The 21,826-nt window shown below is 47.8% G+C and overlaps 2 protein-coding genes and 1 long non-coding RNA gene across 3 annotated transcripts in view; 2 read left to right on the top strand and 1 right to left on the bottom strand.

Moving 5' to 3' along the window:
• The window catches only part of LOC108788099 (zinc finger protein 62 homolog), a 949,422-nt gene that overhangs the window by 366,883 nt on the left and 560,713 nt on the right, over positions 1 to 21,826 (top strand). The gene's annotated exons all lie outside the window — the stretch shown is intronic.
• LOC108788076 overlaps positions 1 to 21,826 on the top strand; it is a 240,035-nt gene that overhangs the window by 172,059 nt on the left and 46,150 nt on the right. The window contains exons 28-29 of the mRNA XM_018557808.1: positions 653 to 883; positions 5,260 to 5,266. Coding sequence (XP_018413310.1) covers positions 653 to 883; positions 5,260 to 5,266 — 238 coding nt within the window. The remainder of the gene's footprint in view (positions 1 to 652; positions 884 to 5,259; positions 5,267 to 21,826) is intronic.
• On the bottom strand, positions 7,737 to 9,006 carry LOC108788118. Its single transcript, XR_001941312.1, has 3 exons — positions 8,874 to 9,006; positions 7,966 to 8,053; positions 7,737 to 7,757 (listed from the first exon to the last, which is right to left on the bottom strand). It is a non-coding gene; the product is annotated as an uncharacterized LOC108788118 (long non-coding RNA).

Genomic DNA, 21,826 nt, shown 5'->3' with positions numbered 1-21,826 from the left:
TCCCCCTTCTCAGTAGAATTTCACCCTTCGTGGGGTCTTGTTGTTTTGTCTTTTTGGTAAAATGACCCTCAGAGGTCAAAGGAGCATAGAATAGACTCAGAGGTCAGAGTCAGCCCCCCCACCCACATGCTGCTATCTTGGAATGTTAAATATGATCATATGACCACCAACTCAAGCAATGCAATCTTGGGTTCTGTACCTAAACCAAAGGGTCAGCCAAGCTCTATTCTTTCCTTTTTTATAGCACCACTAGAGAAATATTTTTGGGAAAACGTGAGAAGTAAGTTAATTGAAAGATCTTTATTCTATTCCCAGCAGACGGACATGATGGCAGGAGGACCTTGAAGGGGCATCTCAGATTGTCTCCATGTTGTTACAGAGAAGATAACATCACAGAAGACCGGGCCACACCACCTCTCCATCCAGGACTAAATAGACCACCCACTCCATCTATCCTTCAGGAATCGTCTTCTGATAAATCGCTCCACCTGATCCCAGATCGTAATCTAGGACTTTGTGGTGTGGACTGGCCATCGGGTCCCCCTAACCCCGAGGAAACTGTGCACCATAAAGCTCTTAGAGGCAATAAACTGCACCTCTGTACTTTTTGCGGCAAACGGTTTACCACGCACGCCAACGTTGTGCGTCACGTGCGGACCCACACGGGGGACAGGCCCTATTCCTGCACTTTATGTGGGAAAAGTTTCACGCAGAAGTCCATTCTCCTTAATCACCAGAAGGTCCACACCGGGGACCGACCGTTCCCGTGCCCTGACTGTGGGAAATGCTTTGCTAAGAGCTCGGACGTCATCAGACACCGGAGGGTTCACACGGGCGAGAGGCCCTATTTGTGTCTGGAGTGCGGTAAATCCTTCACTCAGAAATTCCGACTGAGGAACCATCAGCACTTCCACAAAGAGGAGGAGCAGTCCCGGCGTTTGGAATGTGGGTGGGGCTTAGCCAGCAAATCCAATCAGTTTAGATGATACAAAATTGTGCCTTTTTGATGGGGAAGCCACCACTGAAGAACCCGTCTTTGTGCTAGATCCCCAGCTGAAATCTAAGAGCAGTCAGATGTGCCTACACTGGCTACAGTAAGGAGGTAGAGAGCAGATGCAATATATAGACTCAGCTGGTTGAGATGGCTGAAGATATAAGAGAGGAGGTACAAACCAGAAGCGAGCAACACAGGTGCAAATTTAAAGCATCTGCACACCTTATGGGAATCTAGCTCTGACAGTCTCACGTTTCAGGCACTGAGCAGGTGTTTAGGCTGCACACACAGACCAGGCATGTGCTAAGGGGACTAGGACCCAGAAATAATTACGGACCCAAAAAATTAGAGTCCTGCTGTAGAGTAAGCTCAAAGGATGCTTGGAACCAAGAAAATGTTTGAAAAATTGAGGGTTTCTTTTACCAGAAAATGTAAATTGTGGAAATGTGATTTTTGAATAAATTTCATGCTTGCCATCTTTTACATGTTGACGCTGTTATTTGTAGTCTTTAAACTGGGATTCCAGCGAGAAATTGATGAAAACTATGATGCCAGATATGGTCCACGTGGGCACCTGTTTCTCTTCACCCTAAAGGCACTAGATATGATCTCGGGTGACATAGATAAAAGGCCATGAGGAGCAGAAATAGTGTTCCAGAGCATTATGGGAGGTCAAAGTGGGAGTGCTAGCCTTCACCGTGGTAGTTGTTCCATATACAAAGATGTTCCTCCAGCCTAGGAGGTGCTTGTTGGATTGGGTACCATCAAAAAAGATGTTCCTCTGTCCTCTAGCCTAGGAGGTCATTGTTGGTTTGGATACCATAAAAAAAAGAGGTTCCTGTGTTGTCTTGCTTAGGAGGTCCTCATTGGATTGAGTACCATCAAAAAAGATGATCCTCTGTGGTCTAGCCTAGGAGGTCCTCGTTGGATTAGGTACCATCATAAAATAGATGTTCCTCTGTTGTCTAGCCTAGGAGGTCCTTGTTGGCTTGGGTACCATCAAAAAAGATGTTCCTCTGTTGTCCAGCCTAGGAGGTCCTCGTTGGATTGGGTACCATCAAACAAGTACCTGTGATTTAGTGGTGTCATGTGCTTCTCTTGATTGAGGTGAGTATTTAGCCCAGGACTCAGATTCCAGGGGTCAGGTCACCAATGCGTCCTAAAAAATTCAGCAGATGCCCATTGTTGAGGTTTCCTCTAGGTGTTCTCAATGGAGCTAGCTCCAAAAAAAAAACCTGCTGGCAATTGAATTGGACAGACTGACTCCTGAATTCCATATTTTTCTGCACCTGGTTTAGCCCCACCTCCTCGCTAGGCTCCAAAGAAATTTCAGATTCAAGTCCACTTGGCCAAAGTACCACCACTTTGGTCAACCTCCCGTAACATATACATCAAGATTATGTTATGTTCTTCAGTCTAATGCCATTCATCTCTCAAAAGCCCAGGGTCCATGTTCCTGGTGGGCGTTATTGTATAATATGCCCAGTTGGGTTATAGTTAAAGCTCAAAAGCTAAAGTTCACAAAAATTAAAGAATTCCTCAATGCAAGCATGTATCATAAGGATGAAGAATGCCGACGCACATGGGTCTACTGGATGTATTTTTACTTGCTCTCAGGATTACAGGACCTTGACCTTGGTTTGGATCTGGATTTTGTATAGGGTGCCTCTGTGCCACCACATTTGACCCCATGGGATTTGAATTTAGTTCTCTTGGCTTTAAAAAATAAACATTTCCTGTTTCTTCATAACTGGGTACATGGTAAGCTTACTATGACCTCAGTTGTGTAAAAACACTTAGCGATCGCCTGTCACAGGAGCTCAGCTCTCCTCCCACACTGCCCTACTTGGCCTCCTGACAGGTCACTCCTCCTCACCCCGCCCCGCTCGGCCTCCGTACAGCTCTCTCCTCCCTGCACAGCCCCGCTCAGCATCCTGACAGGTCTCTCCTCCCCGCACTGCCCCGCTCGACATCCTGACAGGTCGCTCCTCCCTGCACAGCCCCGCTCAGCATCCTGACAGGTCGCTCCTCCTCACCCCACCCCGCTCGGCCTCTGTACAGCTCTCTCCTCCTCGTACCGCCCCGCTAGGCCCGTCCTCTGGTCCCTACAGATCGCTCAGGCCTGCTCGACATCCTGACAGGTCGCTCCTCCCTGCACAGCCCCGCTCAGCATCCTGACAGGTCGCTCCTCCTCACCCCACCCCGCTCGGCCTCGGTACAGCTCTCTCCTCCCTGCACAGCCCTGCTCAGCATTCTGACAGGTCTCTCATCCTCGTACCGCCCCACTCAGCATTCTGACAGGTCTCTCATCCTCGTACCGCCCCGCTCAGCATTCTGACAGGTCTCTCCTCCCCGCCCCGCTCAGCATTCTGACAGGTCTCTCCTCCCTGCACCTCCCCGCTCAGCATTCTGACAGGTCTCTCATCCTCGTACCGCCCCACTCAGCATTGTGACAGGTCTCTCCTCCCCGCCCCGCCCCGCTCAGCATTCTGACAGGTCTCTCATCCTCGTACCGCCCCGCTCAGCATTCTGACAGGTCTCTCCTCGCCACATCACCCCACTCGGCCTCCTAGCAGCTCCTCTCCTCCATGATGGACACCGGCAGCTGGGTCAGCTCTGTGTCCCCTCTGATCCCGCTGCTTCTGCCAACACAGACAGAGGAGGGAGCAGTGAAGATCAGAGGGCACACAGACTGATGCCCAGCGGGGAGGAGAGCAGCTGGGGATGCATGACATTTGCGGCCATTTTTATCGAACTTTACTTAAAAGAAATACAAACAGGAACCAGGCAAAACCCTTCCAGACCCGCGCAGCAGTGCAAATATTATATACAAAGAAAAAGCGAGAGAATATAAAATAGGCCGTGGGTCTTTCCATCTAACACATACAGAAAGAAAGCTGAATTACTGTCCCATGCAACAACCGGGATCCATGACCAAAGGCACAACAGTACAAAAACTGCAATCCAGAAAGTGCAATATAACTGGCAGCGGCCAACTGGGCTCCAAGAGGGAGCCATAGTACCATTTTTGACCGAAATGTTGGTGCATCCCTACTGAATATATTAGGGATGCACCGATACCAGTTTTTTAGTATCTAGTACAGATTTTTATCTTTCTGTATTCGCCGATACCGAGTACCGATACTGGGAGCCGGGTGGCGTGTCATTACCTGCTGCCCGGCTTCTTGATTGCCTGGGAAGCCGGCTTCATGCTGTTTGGCTGGCTCAATGCTGATTGCCCAGGAAGCCAGGCAATCCACATCGAGCTGGCTAAACAGAATGGAGCCTGCTTCCTGGCCAATCAGGAAGCCAGCTCAATGCTGTTTGACCAGCTCGATGCCGATTGGACAGGGAGCTGGTTTTCCCAGCCAATCAGCTTCAGACCCGGCCACAAACAGCATGGCCAATGTGGAAGCCCAGGCAGTGAGTCATTAATTCCTGACTGGCCGGGAAGCCGGCTCCATGTTCCCTCGCGGCAATGGCGGTCAGAGGAAATCTCCCTCTGATCGGAAGGTCCAGTATCGGGGGTAAGTATCGGAGCACTCGGGCAAGAATTTCGGCGCATCCCTACAATATATATTATATATACAGTTGCGGCTATTAAGCAAAAGTGGAGTTTTTCCTAAAACATGTCTCACAATACAGAAAACGTCCTCCTGCATCCACCATTGGCTGTGTTAGCGTTTAGCCACGCCTCCAAACGAAGTACCAAGGGCCTTCGCCCAATGTGTCCAAATATGGATCGATAAAAAACCCGACAAGCCCACTTTTTTGTTGTCAGCCGTATCAAATGTAAAAAGTTTCCTTCTTGGAGGAAGTAATCAGGCCGGCTGCTGAAAAATACCAGAAAATTATTTATTAGTTATAGTAGAAATATTAAAACGGGATAAAGTTGATCTTTATATACCAACAGGGACTATATATAATGTGTGTGTGTATATATGTGTATATATATGTATATATATACACACACACACACATCTTCCCCAAAGGCTAGAAAACCTTTTTCTACTACTAACCGGAGTCCTTCGCAGGTCCTTTTTGTCCTATTTCTCCCTCCATAAACCTGATAAAGCCAAAACACCGTTTTACGTATGCTCATTCCTAAATGGTGTGCAAATAAGCCAACGCCACGCCTTAATACAGTCACTCATGACACATTTGTTGCTGGCATGAAAGTACCACAATGATCAGTTACATCATTCGGTTGCTAAATGCCTGGCACCGTAGGCAAAAGGCAGATCGCTCCGCTTGAGCTGCCTGACCGCCAACGTGCAGGAAAAACAAAAACCCAGAAGGGTGTTTGTTACAGTGCGTGAGAACATGAATAGCTCCACCCTTTTAAATGAGCATGAGAGGCCTTGGGTTCTCCATGGGCAAGCCCTTCCAGTGGACTGATCCTTCAAACTCCCTCGGAAAAGCGGTCAGGTATTCCCACCGACGTGAACCCTCTGATGATAGAGGAGGTTGGCTTTCTGTGCAAAACACTTGCCGCAGTTCCGGCACATGAAGGGTTTTTCCCCTGTGTGGGTTCGGTTGTGTATGACCAGGTGGGACTTGTGCTTGAAGAACTTCCCGCACAGCGGACAGGAAAAGGGTTTCTCTCCCGTGTGAATCCGCTGGTGCTCGGCGACGTGCGACTTGCGGGCGAAACACTTCCCACATTCGGAGCAAGCGAACGGCTTCAGTCCCTTGTGGATCTTCATGTGCCGGATTCGGTTGGAGATGTGGGTGAAACATTTGCCGCATTCCGAGCAAGGGTAGATCTTGTCTTTGGGTCTTGCCTGTGTCCGCGTGATGACTCGATCTGGAATACATTCTGGATCGGCGGGGTAAGAGGGGCTATTCGCCCCGCGAAGTCCGGGATGTAGACTTGGAATAACAGAGTTGTCTCCTTCAGAGTTTGGCGCACTGTCTGCATCTTCTGCCTTCAAATAGGACAATAACATCGGAGGATTGTCTGGGGCCGTCTGGCTGTAGTGACCATCTATGAGAAGAAGGTGGCATTCAAAAAACACCTTTGGTTGGGGTGATCAGCTTATGTATATTGGAACATGGCCGACCAGGGTCAGTCAACAAAAGGAACCTATTAACTTTTTTTTTCTGGATTTTTCAAGTACTGCTCACCTGGAATGATAAATGTTGGGCTGTCCTCCTCCAAACATGGCTGTTCACCCCTTAAATACGAATCTTCTTCACCCTCTACGATTTCTACTTTAATACCAACCAGGTCTTCAACCTACAAAATACAACACAAAGTTTAACAGATCAAGAAGAAGCAGTGGGCAAAACCACAAGATGAGTCTCCGTCATCTTTTTGTGAGGCCCTCAGGATCTACCTGGTAACGGTGAGGGATCTCATGATGTTCCTGTTTGGAATCCCGGGAATACAGACGACGGGGATATCTCTCTGGTGGGTTCCAGTTACTGGATACATCTGTAGAAAACACATACAGACTGAATATGTTGTTTATGCGTGTTGTTGATGGGTGGGGATTCCTTTGTAGTTGCTTACAATGAAGTCTTCTCTTACCCGATAATGTGAAAGTCTGATGGTTCTCATTCTTGATGTCCTTGTGTCCCTCTACATGATCCCAGTCCTACACGGAGAACAAGTACATGTGTTAAAATGTAGCCCAAAGATCTCTATGAACCTTTCAAGAAATAACATCAATCACCACAGGTCCTCCCATGACATTATCAAGCAGTCTTGTCCACTGGTTGCAACTCTGGTGTGGTGTGAAGAGGTTATGCCCTAGATTGGAGATGGGATAGAACCTCCATCAATTTTTGGCACTTCCTTATCAATTTTTCCTGGTGACCATCTATAAGGGGCAATCCAAAATGTTATGTTAGTTACTGAACAGGAGTGGAATGGGGAACCTCCTGATGGGGACACCATTTTATGGTAGCAACTCTCAAAGTTGGGATTTTTCCTCACGTTGAGAAGATTTCCACTCACTTCCAGCCATGCCTCTGGCGCAGGAAGCAAAATGAAACCTTCCTGATGGTGCCAATGACAGAGGTACCAACCCTTCCCCACTCTATCAAGATCTACTCTAATGAAGACCTATTGTTGCACTATTCATGAAAACACTTTCTTTCTGAGGGCTATAGCTCCATTGGGAAAGTACTCTGAAAAAACTGACAGCCCCCACACAAGGCAACAGCAGAAAAAGATCTCTTTGAACCTTACAAGAGAAGACATCAATCACCAGAGGTCCACCATGACATTATCAAGAAGTCTTGTCCACTGGTTGCAACCCTGGTGTGGTGTGGAAAGGTTATGCCCTAGGCTTAGCCCCCCTGTGGCCCAAATGTCCCTCTACTGGTTGGGAACACCAACAGGAGTTGGACCATTAGGTTCCACCTAAAGAAGTCTTTGGAATTCCTTTTGAGAACATCCTATGCTATGTGGGTGTCCTGTCAGAAATGGCGTACAAGGAAGGAGTCAATTTAGTGTCCATCCCTCTGCAAGTACTATTGTGTGGTGGCTGCGTAACCAAACTATGACTTCCTGTTGGTATATGGAGAACTCCTATTGGTTACGTATGAGGTCATTATCAAGGCACATCCATTGTCTGTTACTGGATCATGTCCCAGAATTCCCGGCGCCGCTCACCTCTCCCGTCAGCAGCTCAATGATCTTCTGGGTGACTTCAAGAATCTTTTTGTTGTTAATTTTTTCCTTCCTGCTCCTGCCACATAAATGATTGTGCGTAGTGAAATGCTCTCCAGATGTCTTCTTCACTACCGTGTAATCCTGTACATTGAGACATCAATATATCAATAAATATAGACTGTGACCTCCCAGAATCCTCCTCACCTCTCCGGTCAGGTCTGTGTTTTATAATAGAGATAAGAGTGATGTCATGTGACCTCCCAGAATCCTCCTCACCTCTCCGGTCAGGTCTGTGTTTTATTAATAGAGATAGGAGTTATGTCATGTGACCTCCCAGAATCCTCCTCACCTCTCCGGTCAACAGGTAGATGATCTCCAGGGTGAGGTTTATTATCCTTTCAGTCACGTGACTTCCATCCTTCTCCATCATGGAGCCCCTGAATAATAAAGACATGTTTAAAGATCAGCGCCATCTAAAACATATTTCATGGTTGTATTACAGGCGTGCCGCCATCTTATATGTCTTGGGGACCCCAGTAGTTCTTGGGGACCCCAGTATATCTTGGGGACCCCTGAGATTTCTCCACCAGAGCTTCCTGTTCCATCTAAATATTGCAACCCTCATAACTTTTACGTAAAGCTCAGAAAACATCCACCATCTTTGTAAAGGGTCACTTACTGCTGATGGGGGTCCCGGTATCTTTAACAGTCATACACATGTGGAAAATCAGGATCGCTGAGTGGCCATTCCTTCTCCATGGAATATAGTAGCCGTCAGTGGTGGTGAGGGGAGAGCAGACACGGCACTACTCCCTCCATTTCCCAATATTCCCATTTTCCTAGGAGGCAACTCTGTGAGAGTCCTGACGTCACCCAACACCAGCGCAGGCAATACGACACTACCAGAGCTGTGGATTAGAATGCTTTGTGCAGATGGATAACTTACAACAAGTACAACGACGGGTCGGTATGAGTAGCACAAGGACTTCAGCCATTTTTTGGAGAACATACTAATGGACGTATGGCCCGGAATGCTGCTTTTAAGTTGCATGGGGGCAGGTACCCTTGGCAGCTGAAGATGGCGGCGTACGCACATTGAGCGCCATACGGCGCAGAAGACCGCTGGCTTTAAGGATCGTCTTATAACGTACAGGTTGTACTTTTAAGAGGGAACTGAAGGCGTTTAGCCAAGTTTAGGTGTAACCTTTATAACACAACAATATTATCACCGCTGCAAATCATGTTAATGAAAGTTACCTCTTCCCGGAGACTCTCAGTCCACAAACTCAGCTCCTGCAGGTTGGTCACCAAACGGGAAGCAGAGCAGCTGCAGCGAGGGGTTCTGGGAGTTATAGTCCTGGGGAACTTTCCCATTACTTTGTTTGACCATGAAAATATGCCCGCCAGCCCCTTGTCACCCCCAGATGCTTCAACCTCTAGTGTTCAAAGTGGCCCATCAGCCGCTCCTCCATCTCTGACACCTCATCTCTCCTCCTCGTTAATCTGTGGAAACAAAAGATACCAAGGCTTAAAAAAATGGAGTCCTGGGGCCCCACACTTCAGCTCCAACCCTCTCTCTATAGAGTAATGTGGACCATGACAAGATGGCTGCTTCCGCTCTTGAAGACAGGAAGTCAGCTGGAACACAGACTTCTGATTGCAGGAAGTTCCTGGGTGAAAGGTGAAAAGACAGGACATTCCAGGGTGAAAGGTGAAGAGACAGGAAGTGTAAATGAAGCCATTGATGTTACTCCCTGCCAGTACTGATTTACATACAGACCACAATACGAGCACAAAGGAGTTTTGAGCTCCTTTATCACCATGATAAATATGGAGAACCCCCACCCCTTGATCTATCACCAAGACTATTTTTGGTGAAACATGAAGTGACCATTTTATACATTATCGACCGTAGCTGAGGGATTTATGTGGAAGGATCCAATAGGGCGCTTGAGGAGGAATTCAGTGTCTTTGATGTAAATTTGTTTCAATTCAGACCCATTGTTCCCCGGACTGTTTACCTCTGATCTATCATCCCCTTAACACATTGAACAAGCTTATGGTGGCCACCTTTTCTTCAAGCACCCAAACACTCTAGCGTCATGCAGCAACTTTTTTTTCTTGGAGACTACAGGAGATAGCCAAGAGAGAGAGTGATGAGAGACAGCCAGGAGAGAGACTGAGGAGAGACAGCCAGGAGAGAGAGGGAGGAGAGGCAGCCAAGGAAGAGAGAGAGGGAGGAGAGGCAGCCAAGGAAGAGAGAGAGGAGAGGCAGCCAGAGGAGAGAGCGAGGAGAGACAGAGCAAGGAGAGGCAGCCAGGAGAGAGAGCGAGAGACAGCCAGGGGAAAGGAGAGACAACCAGGGGAGAGGAGAGACAGCCAGGGGAGAGAGAGGAGACACAGCCAAGGAAGAGAGAGAGGAGAGACAGCCAAGGAAGAGAGAGAGAGGAGAGGCAGCCAGGAGAGAGACTGAGGAGAGGCCGCCAGGAGAGAGCAAGGAGAGAGAGGAGAGGCAGCCAAGGAAGAGAGAGAGAAGAGGCAGCCAGAGGAGAGAGCGAGGAGAGACAGAGCAAGGAGAGGCAGCCAGGAGAGAGAGCGAGAGACAGCCAGGGGAAAGGAGAGATATCCAGGGGAGAGGAGAGACAGCCAGGGGAGAGAGAGAGAGAGGAGGCACAGCCAAGGAAGAGAGAGAATGAGAGACAGCCAAGGAAGAGCGAGAGGAGATGCAGCCAGAGGAGAGAGAGAGGAGAGACAGAGCAAGGAGAGGCAGCCAGGAGAGAGAGCGAGAGACAGCCAGGGGAAAGGAGAGACATCCAGGGGAGAGGAGACACAGCCAGGCAAGAGAGAGGAGAGACAGCCAGGGGACAGAGCAAGGAGAGGCAGCCAGGGGAGAGAGAGAGAGAGGAGAGACAGCCAGAGGAGAGACAGAGCAAGGAGAGGCAGCCAGGAGAGGGAGCGAGAGGCAGCCAGGGGAAAGGAGAGACAGCCAGGGAAGAGAGAGGAGAGACAGCCAGGGGACAGAGCAAGGAGAGGCAGCCAGGGGAGAGAGAGAGGAGAGACAGCCAGGGGAACCGAGCAAGGAGAGGTAGCCAGGAGAGAAAGCGAGAGACAGCCTGAGGAAGGGAGAGACAGCCAGGGAACAGAGCAAAGAGAGACAGCCAGAAGAGAAAGTAAGGAGAGACAGCCAAGGGAGAGTGAGGAGAGACAGCCAGGAGAGACAGCCAGGAAAGTGTGCCCTGTAAGACTTTTATGCACCCTGTGTTTCAGACACATGCTTGCTCCCCAAGTTGCAGCGCCCCTCCATGTCCCATGCCTCCTCGATGCAGGAACACCAAGACCCCGTGGTTGCTCCTGCCTGCCTGACATCGTGACATCTTGTGTCCGGGTTTCAGCTGGCCTGAAACCCGGACACAGCACACACAGGACTCAAAACACAGACTGTCCTGGTGAATTCCAAACAGTTGGCAACCCTAGCCAAGCTAGATGGATTTAAGGAAACCAATAAACTTATAAATAGCAACACACAGCTGTCTTCATTAGACTACCCCCTTCCCACTGGTCCTTCCCACCCGGGCTCCACATCCCGCACCATCATTTATAAAAATAACATCACTGGTGGACGGCTTCTTTCTCATTCTCTTTGCCGGGCCACCCATGACGTCTGCAATTGTCGATAACAAGCTACACCAGATGTTGTAGAACACATGCGCGAGATCAGGTAAGATCTCCCTGGAAGGCACTCGTGACATAGCCTGGGGGCAGCTGTGAGGCCCTGACTACATCACCAGGAAGTGAAACAAATGAATACATAAAAAATTTACAATTTAAATGTTAAAAAAATGATAAAGGGACAGGGGACTTCTATATTGAAGGGGGGCTTCTCATATGGGAAGAATGACCTATGACCCTTTCTATCAGGATCACAGCTTTCCTCCCATGGATGCCTATGTGCGTCCTTGAAAAGCCTTCCCCGCGCTTCTCTCCAGCCCTTTTCTCCTCTTATCACTTATCTTATTTGTAGGAAATCACATTAGTATTTGAGGCCAATCTGCCATCTGTCTCCCATTGGGGGCGATTTCCCTTCACTTCCTGTCCCATACTCACAACAGGAAGTGAGAGGACATCCCTTCAAATGAGGGAAATCCCTGGTCAGCAGGTCACCAGAATTAGTGCCCCCAATGTAAGAATTTCCATCTATTACTGTTCTGGTGACAACCCATAATTCGGGATCTTCTTTCACTTCCAGTGGTCACCGCGATGAATGGAGGGGGTGAATCGCCCTGAAGAGGACACAGACAGCAATAAAAGCCTGACAAGGTTCTAATCCCTCTCCATTATTGAGGTTTAATAAATGGACAACCCTGGTGATGGCCTCCTCTCTGCTGGCCTGTCCTCCTTTACAGACAAGCCTACATTCTATGCTCACTGTGAAGGTCTTGCACTAACAAACAACACGAGTAACAACAACAGCAATACAATAAAACAAAACAACCAGCTTATACTTTATTGACAGTTTCTGACATACTAAACACGTTACAGCTTTTCCAGTGTATCGATTCTCTTCCCGTATTTCAAGGCCAGTGGTCCCTGACCTTTGTAGGCCCAACGGCCTGAAGAAGAAGCTTCTCAGCAGGTCATCTATATTATATCATCCATCTTATCTACCAAAGTTCCTGTCATCTGAAGACGGATAACGCCAGTTAATTACCCTTGTTACAAAAAAAAAATCTGCGGTACCACCACGATTCAACGCCAAGATTCTGTGTGGTCCTGACCATGTGACCCTTCAATGGTCTATGTCCCTCAGCTTCCCACGTTGATGTCTTTTTAGGTTCCTCTTGACTACCCAGAAGAGGTTGAGGGTTGATCAGGTAACACGAAGATGGACGTGGTCTATAACAGTGGTTCTCAGCCCGCCAGGCTTCCTCTTTGCTCCAACAAGTTCGGACTGGCTCATCGGAGGTCACGAAGATTCACCGGTGGGCCTTCGCCTGCTGTATCACTTAAAAAGCCAGGGTACTACTACTACTTTTTTGGAATGAACATACCCGGGCTGAAATTGTTTCGTGGGAGGATTGATCTGCACCTAGTGGATCCGAAAATAGTTCTGGAGTCATTAGACTGGTCGCTAGTGGGTAACTGGTGGGATTGTCAGTCTTTATCTGAGGACAGTGATGTTTTCTGTCTTCAGGTGAGTTAAGTACCACCACTGGTTACCATTATTTAAGATCTCCCCTAGGGCCCATTATTATACTGACACCAATGATTTGAGTGGATATTTTTCACTTGGGGCCACTATTCCACTGGCACCAAGGATTTGAAGGACTATTTTTTTTCCTGAAGTTCCTTATCCCACTGATACCAATGAAATTGGGAGCCATTCTTGCCTGGTGGCCACTATCCCACTGATACCAATTATATGGGGAGCCATTCTTGTCTGGTGGCCACTATCCCACTGACACCAATGATTTGGTTAGCTATTCTTCCCTGGTGGCCACTATCCCACTGATACCAATGAAATGGGGAGCCATTCTTGCCTGGTGGCCACTATCCCACTGACACCAATGATTTGGTTAGCTATTCTTCCCTGGTGGCCACTATCCCCCTGACACCAATGAAATGGGGAGCTATTATTCCCTGGTGGCCACTATCCCTCTGACACCAATGAATTGGGGAGATATTATTTCCTGGTGGCCACTATCCCTCTGACACCAATGAAATGGGGAGCTATACCTCTCTGGTAGCCACTATCCCACTGACACCTATTACTTGAAAATCTATTTTTCCTGGGGTTTCCCACTGACACCAGGATTATTTTTCCTGGTGGCTACTATCCCTCTAACACCAATGTTATGGGGAGCTATTCTTCCCTGGTGGCCACTATCCCACTGACAACAATGATTTACTGTCAGCAGGATAATGGCCACCAGGGAAGGATAGCCCCTATCCTTCTCTGCTGACCATTATCCTACTGACACTAATTATTTGGGGAGCTATTCTTCCCTGGTGACCACTATCCCACTGACACCAATTACTTGAAGGATTATATTTCCTGGTGGCTACTATCCCACTAACACCAATGTTATGGGGAGCTATTCTTCCCTGGTGGCCACTATCCCACTGACACTAATTATTTGGGGGGGCTATCCTTCTCTGGGGCCACTATCCTACTGACACTAATGGAGCTACTCTGCTGTGGAAGCCGCTATTCCACTGACACCAATTATTTGAAGGACTATTCTTCCTGGGGTTACTATCCCAATGATTTGGGGAGCTATTCCTCCCTGGTGGCCGCTATCCCACTGACACCAATGATTTGGGGAGCTATTCTTCCCTGGTGGCCGCTATCCCACTGACACCAATTACTTGAAGGACTATTTTTCCTGGGGTTCACTAGGCCCAATATCCCACTGACACAGACAGATAGACTTTTATCATTGTGTCATTGAAATTACAGTCCAGTTGCCTGGACGGTGACCATCCGTCGACTACTGATGCACCCAACCCATTCATCAAGGATTTAGCGGTAAGGAGTGCAATGGGTACACTGACTGTTATTGAAATTACAGTAACTCATATTTTGCACTTCCACTCTTCTATTGTATGGGGAGCTAAACGTTTGCGTTTCTATTGGGGCATGGAAGGTTTTGGAAGAGTTTCACGAGCCGTGGTCCCACCATGGTTGAGAACTTCAGGTCTATAAGAGTGGATGGGCTTTTGGAAGAAAGATTTCAGAAATTTGTCCAAGCCCAACCCACACCAAAGATATTTGTGTTATTGGATGGACTGGAGAAGGTCTATTGGGGTTTTATTGCCCTTTACTTCCCATGTACTTACCACAACAGGAGATCCGATCCATGGGAACACCATCAACAATAAAAACCTGAACATTTCAGACCCTCCCTCACTAAATACCCCTTTCTTCCTTCATGTGAATCATTGTTACATTTGAATGTGACACAAGCTTCCTATGTAGATAGTTCCCTAATTTTTTTACAGAATTTTCAGCCGTCCGAAAAACATCTCCTGCTTTTGGGGCCTAAAAACGGCTTTGTCTTTGCTACGTTGGCCAATGCATCTTGCATCAGCCGGCAATCCTTTGTCCTTGTCAGAAAGTTTTTAAAAAATGGCCTTTTGCCGGGAGGAACTGTGGTGGGAACCAGAGCTCCCTTCATTCTGACCACGGAGATGTCTTCTTCCTTCGGTGCATCTCCTGATGTCTACTGAGGTCCGATCTCTGGGCGAACCGCTTCCCGCATATAAAGCATGGATACGGCTTCTCGCAGATGTACAGCCGGAGATGGTTGAGCAGGGAGGACTTTTGTGAGAAGCACCTCCCGCAACGGGCGCACGGGAACGGTTTCTCGCCCGTGTGGACCCTCAGATGCCTCACCACGTCGGACTTCTTAGCGAAACACTTACCGCACACAGAGCAGGGGAATGGCTTTATCCCTCGGTGGATCTTCTCGTGGTTGACCAGAATGCCTTTCTGCGTGAAGCTTTTCCCGCAGAAGGAACAGGCGAAAGGCTTGACCCCGGTGTGAAGTCTCTGGTGCATGAGGAGACCTCCATACGTGGTGAACCATTTGCCGCACACGGAGCAGGGAAACATTTTGCTGCCTCTCTGACCCAAACTCATATTATCTAAATTATCAGGAGAGGCTTCTCCAGGGTGGGAGGGATCTGGGGATCCACCGTGGAGTCCTCCAAAGGTGTTTGGGGTATCAGGGAGTTCTTCTAGATAATCCTCCGAAAACTCTTCGTCTTTTACATCTGCGGATAAAAGTAAATGTTCCTTTGGCATTTTCTTCATGTGACCATCTGCCGGCAAAAAAAAAAGGTATATTTAGAAGATGGCCAAATGCTTGAGACTCTCTGACCACACGGTTTGGTGGTTCAAAGTAGCATGCGAAAATGGAACCACTTACCAAATTTCTTAGAACACAAATGTCCCAACCATGGGTCACGCTTGCAGAGAGGCCGTGCAAACATCATTGACCCACTTGAGATATTAAGAGGGTTCTCCTGGCTCCCCCATCATTTTAAGGCCACCTTGCCCACTTTTTTTGTGGTTTCTCTTTCGTTCTGAGCAGAGTAAGAAAGGTCAACACTTTTCCTTTTGAGGACTGTGTTCCTGTTTGTAAGGCCACAGCCAGGAGCTTGCGCGCTACTACGCATGCGCGGGTCCCAGTCTTCCGGGTTGCCGGCAAACATGCGCTCACAACGGAATGTTGCACACAGGAAGTGACACAGTGGCGCACAGGAAGTGGCACACAGGAAATGACTCATGGCCCTCTATTAGATGTTCCTATTTAAACCAGCTAGCCCAATGACTCAGTGCTGAATGGTCTTTCAGCTTGTGCTTGTGTTCCTGCTGATCTGTTGCCTGTTACCTCGACCCACATTGCTGCTGACTTTGGCTGGTTGCTACCTGCCCCTGACCTCTGCTTGTTATCTGGACTCTGCCTGCTCCTTCTGTACTGAGCTGACCCACTGGCTTGATACCTGGCTTGTTTGACCTCTCTCCAGTTTCTGCTGCAAACCTGGCTGACATCACAGCTGTGCACCAACCCTGCTCCAGGGATCCAGTTGCCGGACTTCTACCAGGCACCGTGTCTGAACACTTTGGCACCCGTGCTTCTCTCTGTCTACTCGCTCCCTGTTTCCACATCCAGGGGGATCAGGCAAAAGCCCCAAGGGTGGCCTCCTCAACCAATCGGTCCTCCAACAGGTACGTGATCCTGTTTCGTACACTGACCCACACTTCCTATGCTAGTGACACCCTCTCAAACCATGATACACAGGGTGTCACCGGGACAACTGAAGGGAAATCTACCCAAACGTCACACAGCAAAAAAAACAACCCAACAGGAGTCTGAACCCTGGCCCATGTTAAACATGCTGAGGAAGGGAATGGAAAGTCAGAAAGCTGTTTTTGAGTTAGTAACAAAAGACAAAAAGCGGAATCCATAATTTTGAGAACACTACAAGACTTGGTATTCAATTTCCCCAGTCAGTAGCCTCCCAGTACGATACATGATAGTGAAATTGCCAAAACCATCGAAAAGAAAGACTTCCCGATACCCCAAAAATGTACGTAGTGGTGGCAAGGGGCAAATGTATAAACATAAAGAAAGACAATGGAGTAAGAGAAGGGGAGGGGACAACGACAACAAAACCTCATAATCATGCTCATTGGCTTCCAGATGTAAGTGCCTCACCTGCGTCAATCTCTATGGGACCTTCCTCCGTCTTACGCTGCCAATAACCTCTTATCAATGACTCTTCTTCTTCGTCTATCTCTTCAACTTTTATGTTTTTCAGGTTTTCAAGCTGGGTGACACATTACATGACACAGTTACAGTCGTCACCGGGCACACCAGAAGAATAGGAGTTTATGAACATCAATAATCGTCTCTACAGAGCTATATTCACTTTGATATTCAGTCCTTGGTTCCACCTACCTGAAAATGGTCCGGGATGTCGTGGTCTTCCTGTGTGGAATCCTGGGAATGCAGAGGACTGGGGCTGCTAACTTCTTGTGTGGAATCCTGGGAATACAGCGGACTGGGACTGCGATCTTCCTTCGAGGAATCCTGGAAATGCAGAGGACGGGGACATCTCTCTGGTGGGTTCTTGTGGCTGGATTCATCTGTAGGAAACACACACACACTGACTGAATACATTGCTTTTATGTGTTTATCAGATGATGCGGGATCTAGTACTGCGCTCTCCTTTACATTATAGTCTCCCCTTACCCAGTGAAGTGAGGGGCGGCCGGTCCTCCATCACGACGTCCTTGTAGAGATCCCGGTGTCCTTCTAGATACTCCCACTCCTCCATGGAGAAATAGACAGAGACATCCTGACACCTTATAGGAACCTGACACACACAATGATACAGTCACCACCCAGACACACCCCTTGTCTGTTCCTGGATCATGTCCCAGAATTCCCGGCACCACTCACCTCTCCTGTCAGCAGCTCAATGATCTTCTGGGTGACTTCCAGGATCTTCTTGTTGTTGTTCTTTTCAGGTATCAGGGATGAAGGCAGAGACATGGTCGGGGTATGTTTGTTAAATCCTTTAGACAAATGCTGACCTTCTCTTTGTTTTATATATTTCCGGGCTGTCTTCTTTACTATCTCATAATCCTGTGGGGAAACATTAGCATAGTACATAAACAGTGACCAGAACCCTCCTCACCTGTCCAGTCAGGTCCGTGTTTTATTAATAGAGATAAGCGTGATGTCATGTGACCTCCCAGAATCCTCCTCACCTCTCCGGTCAGCAGGTAGATGAGCTCTAGGGTGAGGTTTAATATTTTCTCCGTCATGTGACCCCAGTCTTCGTCCATCCTTACCGATTCGGTCGAGCGATCCGTAGAGATCTTTCTAAAAAGAAGGATCGGAAGCTAATTCAACTAGAAAACAAAATCTTAATGGCGTCAGGTAACCTTTAAACCTCAAATTCCATATCGCCCATCCCAAATTTGTGTGCTCTTTTCTCAAGGAGCTTCATGTTAGTGTTATAAATTCTGGTCGCAGTTTAAAATGCTCGATTTACCTTAGCAGGCCAAACTGGCTTTCCCTATTTTAGCTGTTCCTGGAGAATCCAAGGTGTTCCCAGACCAGTGACCAGCTCGGAGAAATGAACTCTTTAGACTGATGTAAATTTGCCCAGTCCAATTCAAGGAGACATCTACACTATACTGGCTAAAGTATTGGGACACCCCTCTAAATCATGGGATTCAGGTGTTCCAATCCCCTCCATGGCCACAGGTGTATACAATCACGCACCTCAGCATGCAGAGGCTTCTACAAACATTTTGGAAAGAATGGGTCGCTCTCAGGAGCTCAGTGACTACAAGCGTGGTACCATGATAGGGTGTCACCTGTGCAATAAGTCCATCCGTGACATTTCCTGGCTACTAAATATTTTGCAGTCACCTGTTACTGGTATTATAACAAAGTGGAAGCAACTGGGAACAACAGCAACTCAGCCAGGAAGTGGTCGGCCACGTAACATGACAGAGCGAGGTCAGCGCATGCTTAAGCGCACAGTGCGCAGAAGTCGCCAACTGTCTGCAGAGTCAATAGCTACAGACCTCCAAACTTGGTGTGGCCTTCAGATTGGCCCAACAACAGTGCGTAGAGAGCTTCATGGAATGGGTTTCCATGGCCGAGCAGCTGCATCCAAGCCTTACATCACCAAGTGCAATGCAAAGCGAGGGATGCCGTGGTGTAAAGCACGCCGCCACTGGACTCTAGAGAAGTGGAGGCGTGTTCTCTGGAGTGACCAATCACGCTTCTCTGTCTGGCAATGCGATGGTGGAGGGGGGATTATGGTTGGGGTTGGGCTTTGCCCCTTAGTTCCAGTGAAGGGAACTCTTAAGGCATCAGCATACCAAGACATTTTGGACAATTTCATGCTCCCAACTTTATGGGAGGAGTTTGGGGACGGCCCCTTCCTCTTCCAACATGACTGCGCACCAGTGCACAAAGCAAGGTCCATAAAGACATGGATGGGGGAGTTTGGGGTGGAGGAAGTTGACTGGCCTGCACAGAGTCCTGACCTCAACCCGATAGAACACCTTTGAGATGAATTAGAGCGGAGACTGCGAGCCCGGCCTTCTCCTCCAACATCAGTACCTGACCTCACAAATGGTCCAACATTCCCATAGACACACTCCTAAACCTTGTGGACGCCTTCCCACAAGAGTTGGAGCTGTTATAGCGGCAAAGGGCGGAGCCAACCCAATACTGAACCCTACGGACTAAGACTGGGATGCCATTAAAGTTCCTGTGCGTGTAAAGACCGGCGTCCCAATACTTTTGGCAATATAGTGTATATCAGATGCCGAAATTAACGTTAGTGACATTTCTTGACCAAAAGGGGCAGCAGATTTATTTAGAGACGTTCCGAGACCAGATTCCTCACCCTATCAAAGAAAGCAAGCCCAGAAATCCTGCAGAGGAACCTCAGTTACGTTCTTAATCCATGGGTTTGGACCTTCGAAAGAATTGTCTTAGCTCAGATTTCCTTGAAGTAAGCTGCTTTCAACCGAAACCACATCTGGGTCCCATTGGCCATCTCATCAGTGGGATACCATGAGGGGCCTCAATTCCTTCTCAGATGTTTGCTCATGGAGGGTGAGTTCCACCCCGTCCAAGAGAGTACCAACGCTTTGGGTTCAGAACTGCTGGAGGATGCTGGAAAGCTAACCCCCTTGAGAGTGTCTTCTTCTCTCTGGGACTTTCTTGGTGAGATCTCTGCCTTGAGTTTCTGGGTCTGCTCTCATGATGAGGGGCTCACACCATACCTTCTGGATTTCTATTACGGAGAATGTAACAGGAGAAGCTAGAATACACGACACCCAAAACTCCTAAGTGGATAGGAACACAGTCACAAATGATGGGCAGGGACATCTTACTGTTGGCTACGAACTGGAATTAATGCCCAACAGACATCGCCTATACCACAATACTCCTCCTATAACCAAAATTGGATTTTGGGGTGGAGCAACCATTTAAGGTAACTTAATAGACCTCTTCTTTTTTTTCGACCCAATTTCACCTCTACAGTAATGTCTTAAAATTAGCATTCCTTGAAAGCACCTAATAGCCTTCTTTTGTTCTAAGCATGATATACCGCATTCAGAAACAAAGGCTTTACATCGTGCATTCGGTTAGATGACAATCTGGGCCATTTGACGGGGCAAAAAACTTCCAGGAGCGTGCGTGGAAACCATCAATGGAAATTAGGAAAGCTGGCCAACTCTGTAGCCAGATTATTCGGTTTCAGCTGCCAAAATTCTGCCCTGGCTTTGTCATGTGACCTGCCAGCTGACCTCCATGGTCTCCACCTCCTCTTGCATGGGGCCTCTCGGTCACAAGTCACCAGGGTCTGCTCCACCTGTGGAATAAGCAGCTACAGATGTGAAATGAGAAGCTATATTAAATATCATTACCTGCCGCCAGTAACCAATATGTCCTCTGCTCTACTTCCTGTCTCACCCGGAACTTCCTGTCTTTGTGTTCTACCTCACTTCCTGCCTGTGCGTTCCACTTCCTTTCCTTCGTCTGCGTTCCACCTGGCTTCTGGCTTGTCCTGCCATCTTGTGGTTGCCACCAGAACTGAGGACTATTGTTATGTTCCATTATTCAAACCAATAAAGGGCATTAAACTCCAAACGTTCTGCCTTTATTTATAAAGTGCCGATAACGTAGAGAGCGGTACGTGACCTTTAAGGGGCAGGAAAAAAAAAAATTTACAAAGTGAGAATTCCGGATCTGTAAACTTGTTGAAGGCAAAAACACTATAAGTATTGATGCCATACAGTCAAGGGAGGCAGCAAGTATCATAAACGGGAAGTCAAGCCAGGGGTCAATAACTAGGAGATCCAAATAGCGGGGAAGGAAGGCATGGACCAGTTGAACAGGAAGTAACGCTTCGTAGCTGCACTGGGTATGGCAGAATAAGTCAGCAACAAGTCTTGGCTCTGGCTGGAATTTAAACCCATCAGGGACCAGAAACACCCCCGTTGTGAGGGCAAAAAGGAAGCTACAGACCCCTGGGAACCAATGGGAAGAGGGTGTGAGAGGAAGCAAAAATAAAACAGTTTACCCAGAGTACCAGACCCAGAATTAATTAGAATTAATTAATTCATTAGTGACTCTCAAAGAAGACAACCCCCAGCTGCTATTACAAGGCATAAATGGAAACAAGAGATACACACAGATTGGTTAACTCAAAGTGCAGCTCTTAAAGAGGGTCGGAGAGTCAAATTTAGTACAAAATTAGTTTAATTGGTTAAAAAATTAATGAACAATATTATTGCACCACTTCAAACTACACCCATGATAAATCTAACAAATATTTTTGGTTATTGCAACAACCCATTCACTCTAAACAAACAAACATTCACTCTGTGGACAAGCTGATGTAAATCTTAAATAATGCCGGATAATCCTCAAAGGAGACAGCGCTCCAATTTAGATTGTAGTCTAAGTATGACTCGGTGGATTTCTCTTTTTAGCCACTTGGGACCTGATTTGGGTCTCCTCAGTAAATCTGAGGAGGTTCAGTTTTCTCAGGCTGGTATTGTAGCCGATCAAATGACACACGTGTAGCTTTTACTCACTATTTAGAGCTGTCAACATTTGGGATGGAACGCTTGATTGAAGAGAAAATCCTAATGATTCTGGGAC

Source organism: Nanorana parkeri, unplaced genomic scaffold (assembly GCF_000935625.1).
Source record: "Nanorana parkeri isolate BGI_ZX_2015 unplaced genomic scaffold, ASM93562v1 scaffold305, whole genome shotgun sequence".
NCBI classification, from domain to species: domain Eukaryota; kingdom Metazoa; phylum Chordata; class Amphibia; order Anura; family Dicroglossidae; genus Nanorana; species Nanorana parkeri.
This window is presented reverse-complemented; position numbering and strand designations above follow the sequence as displayed.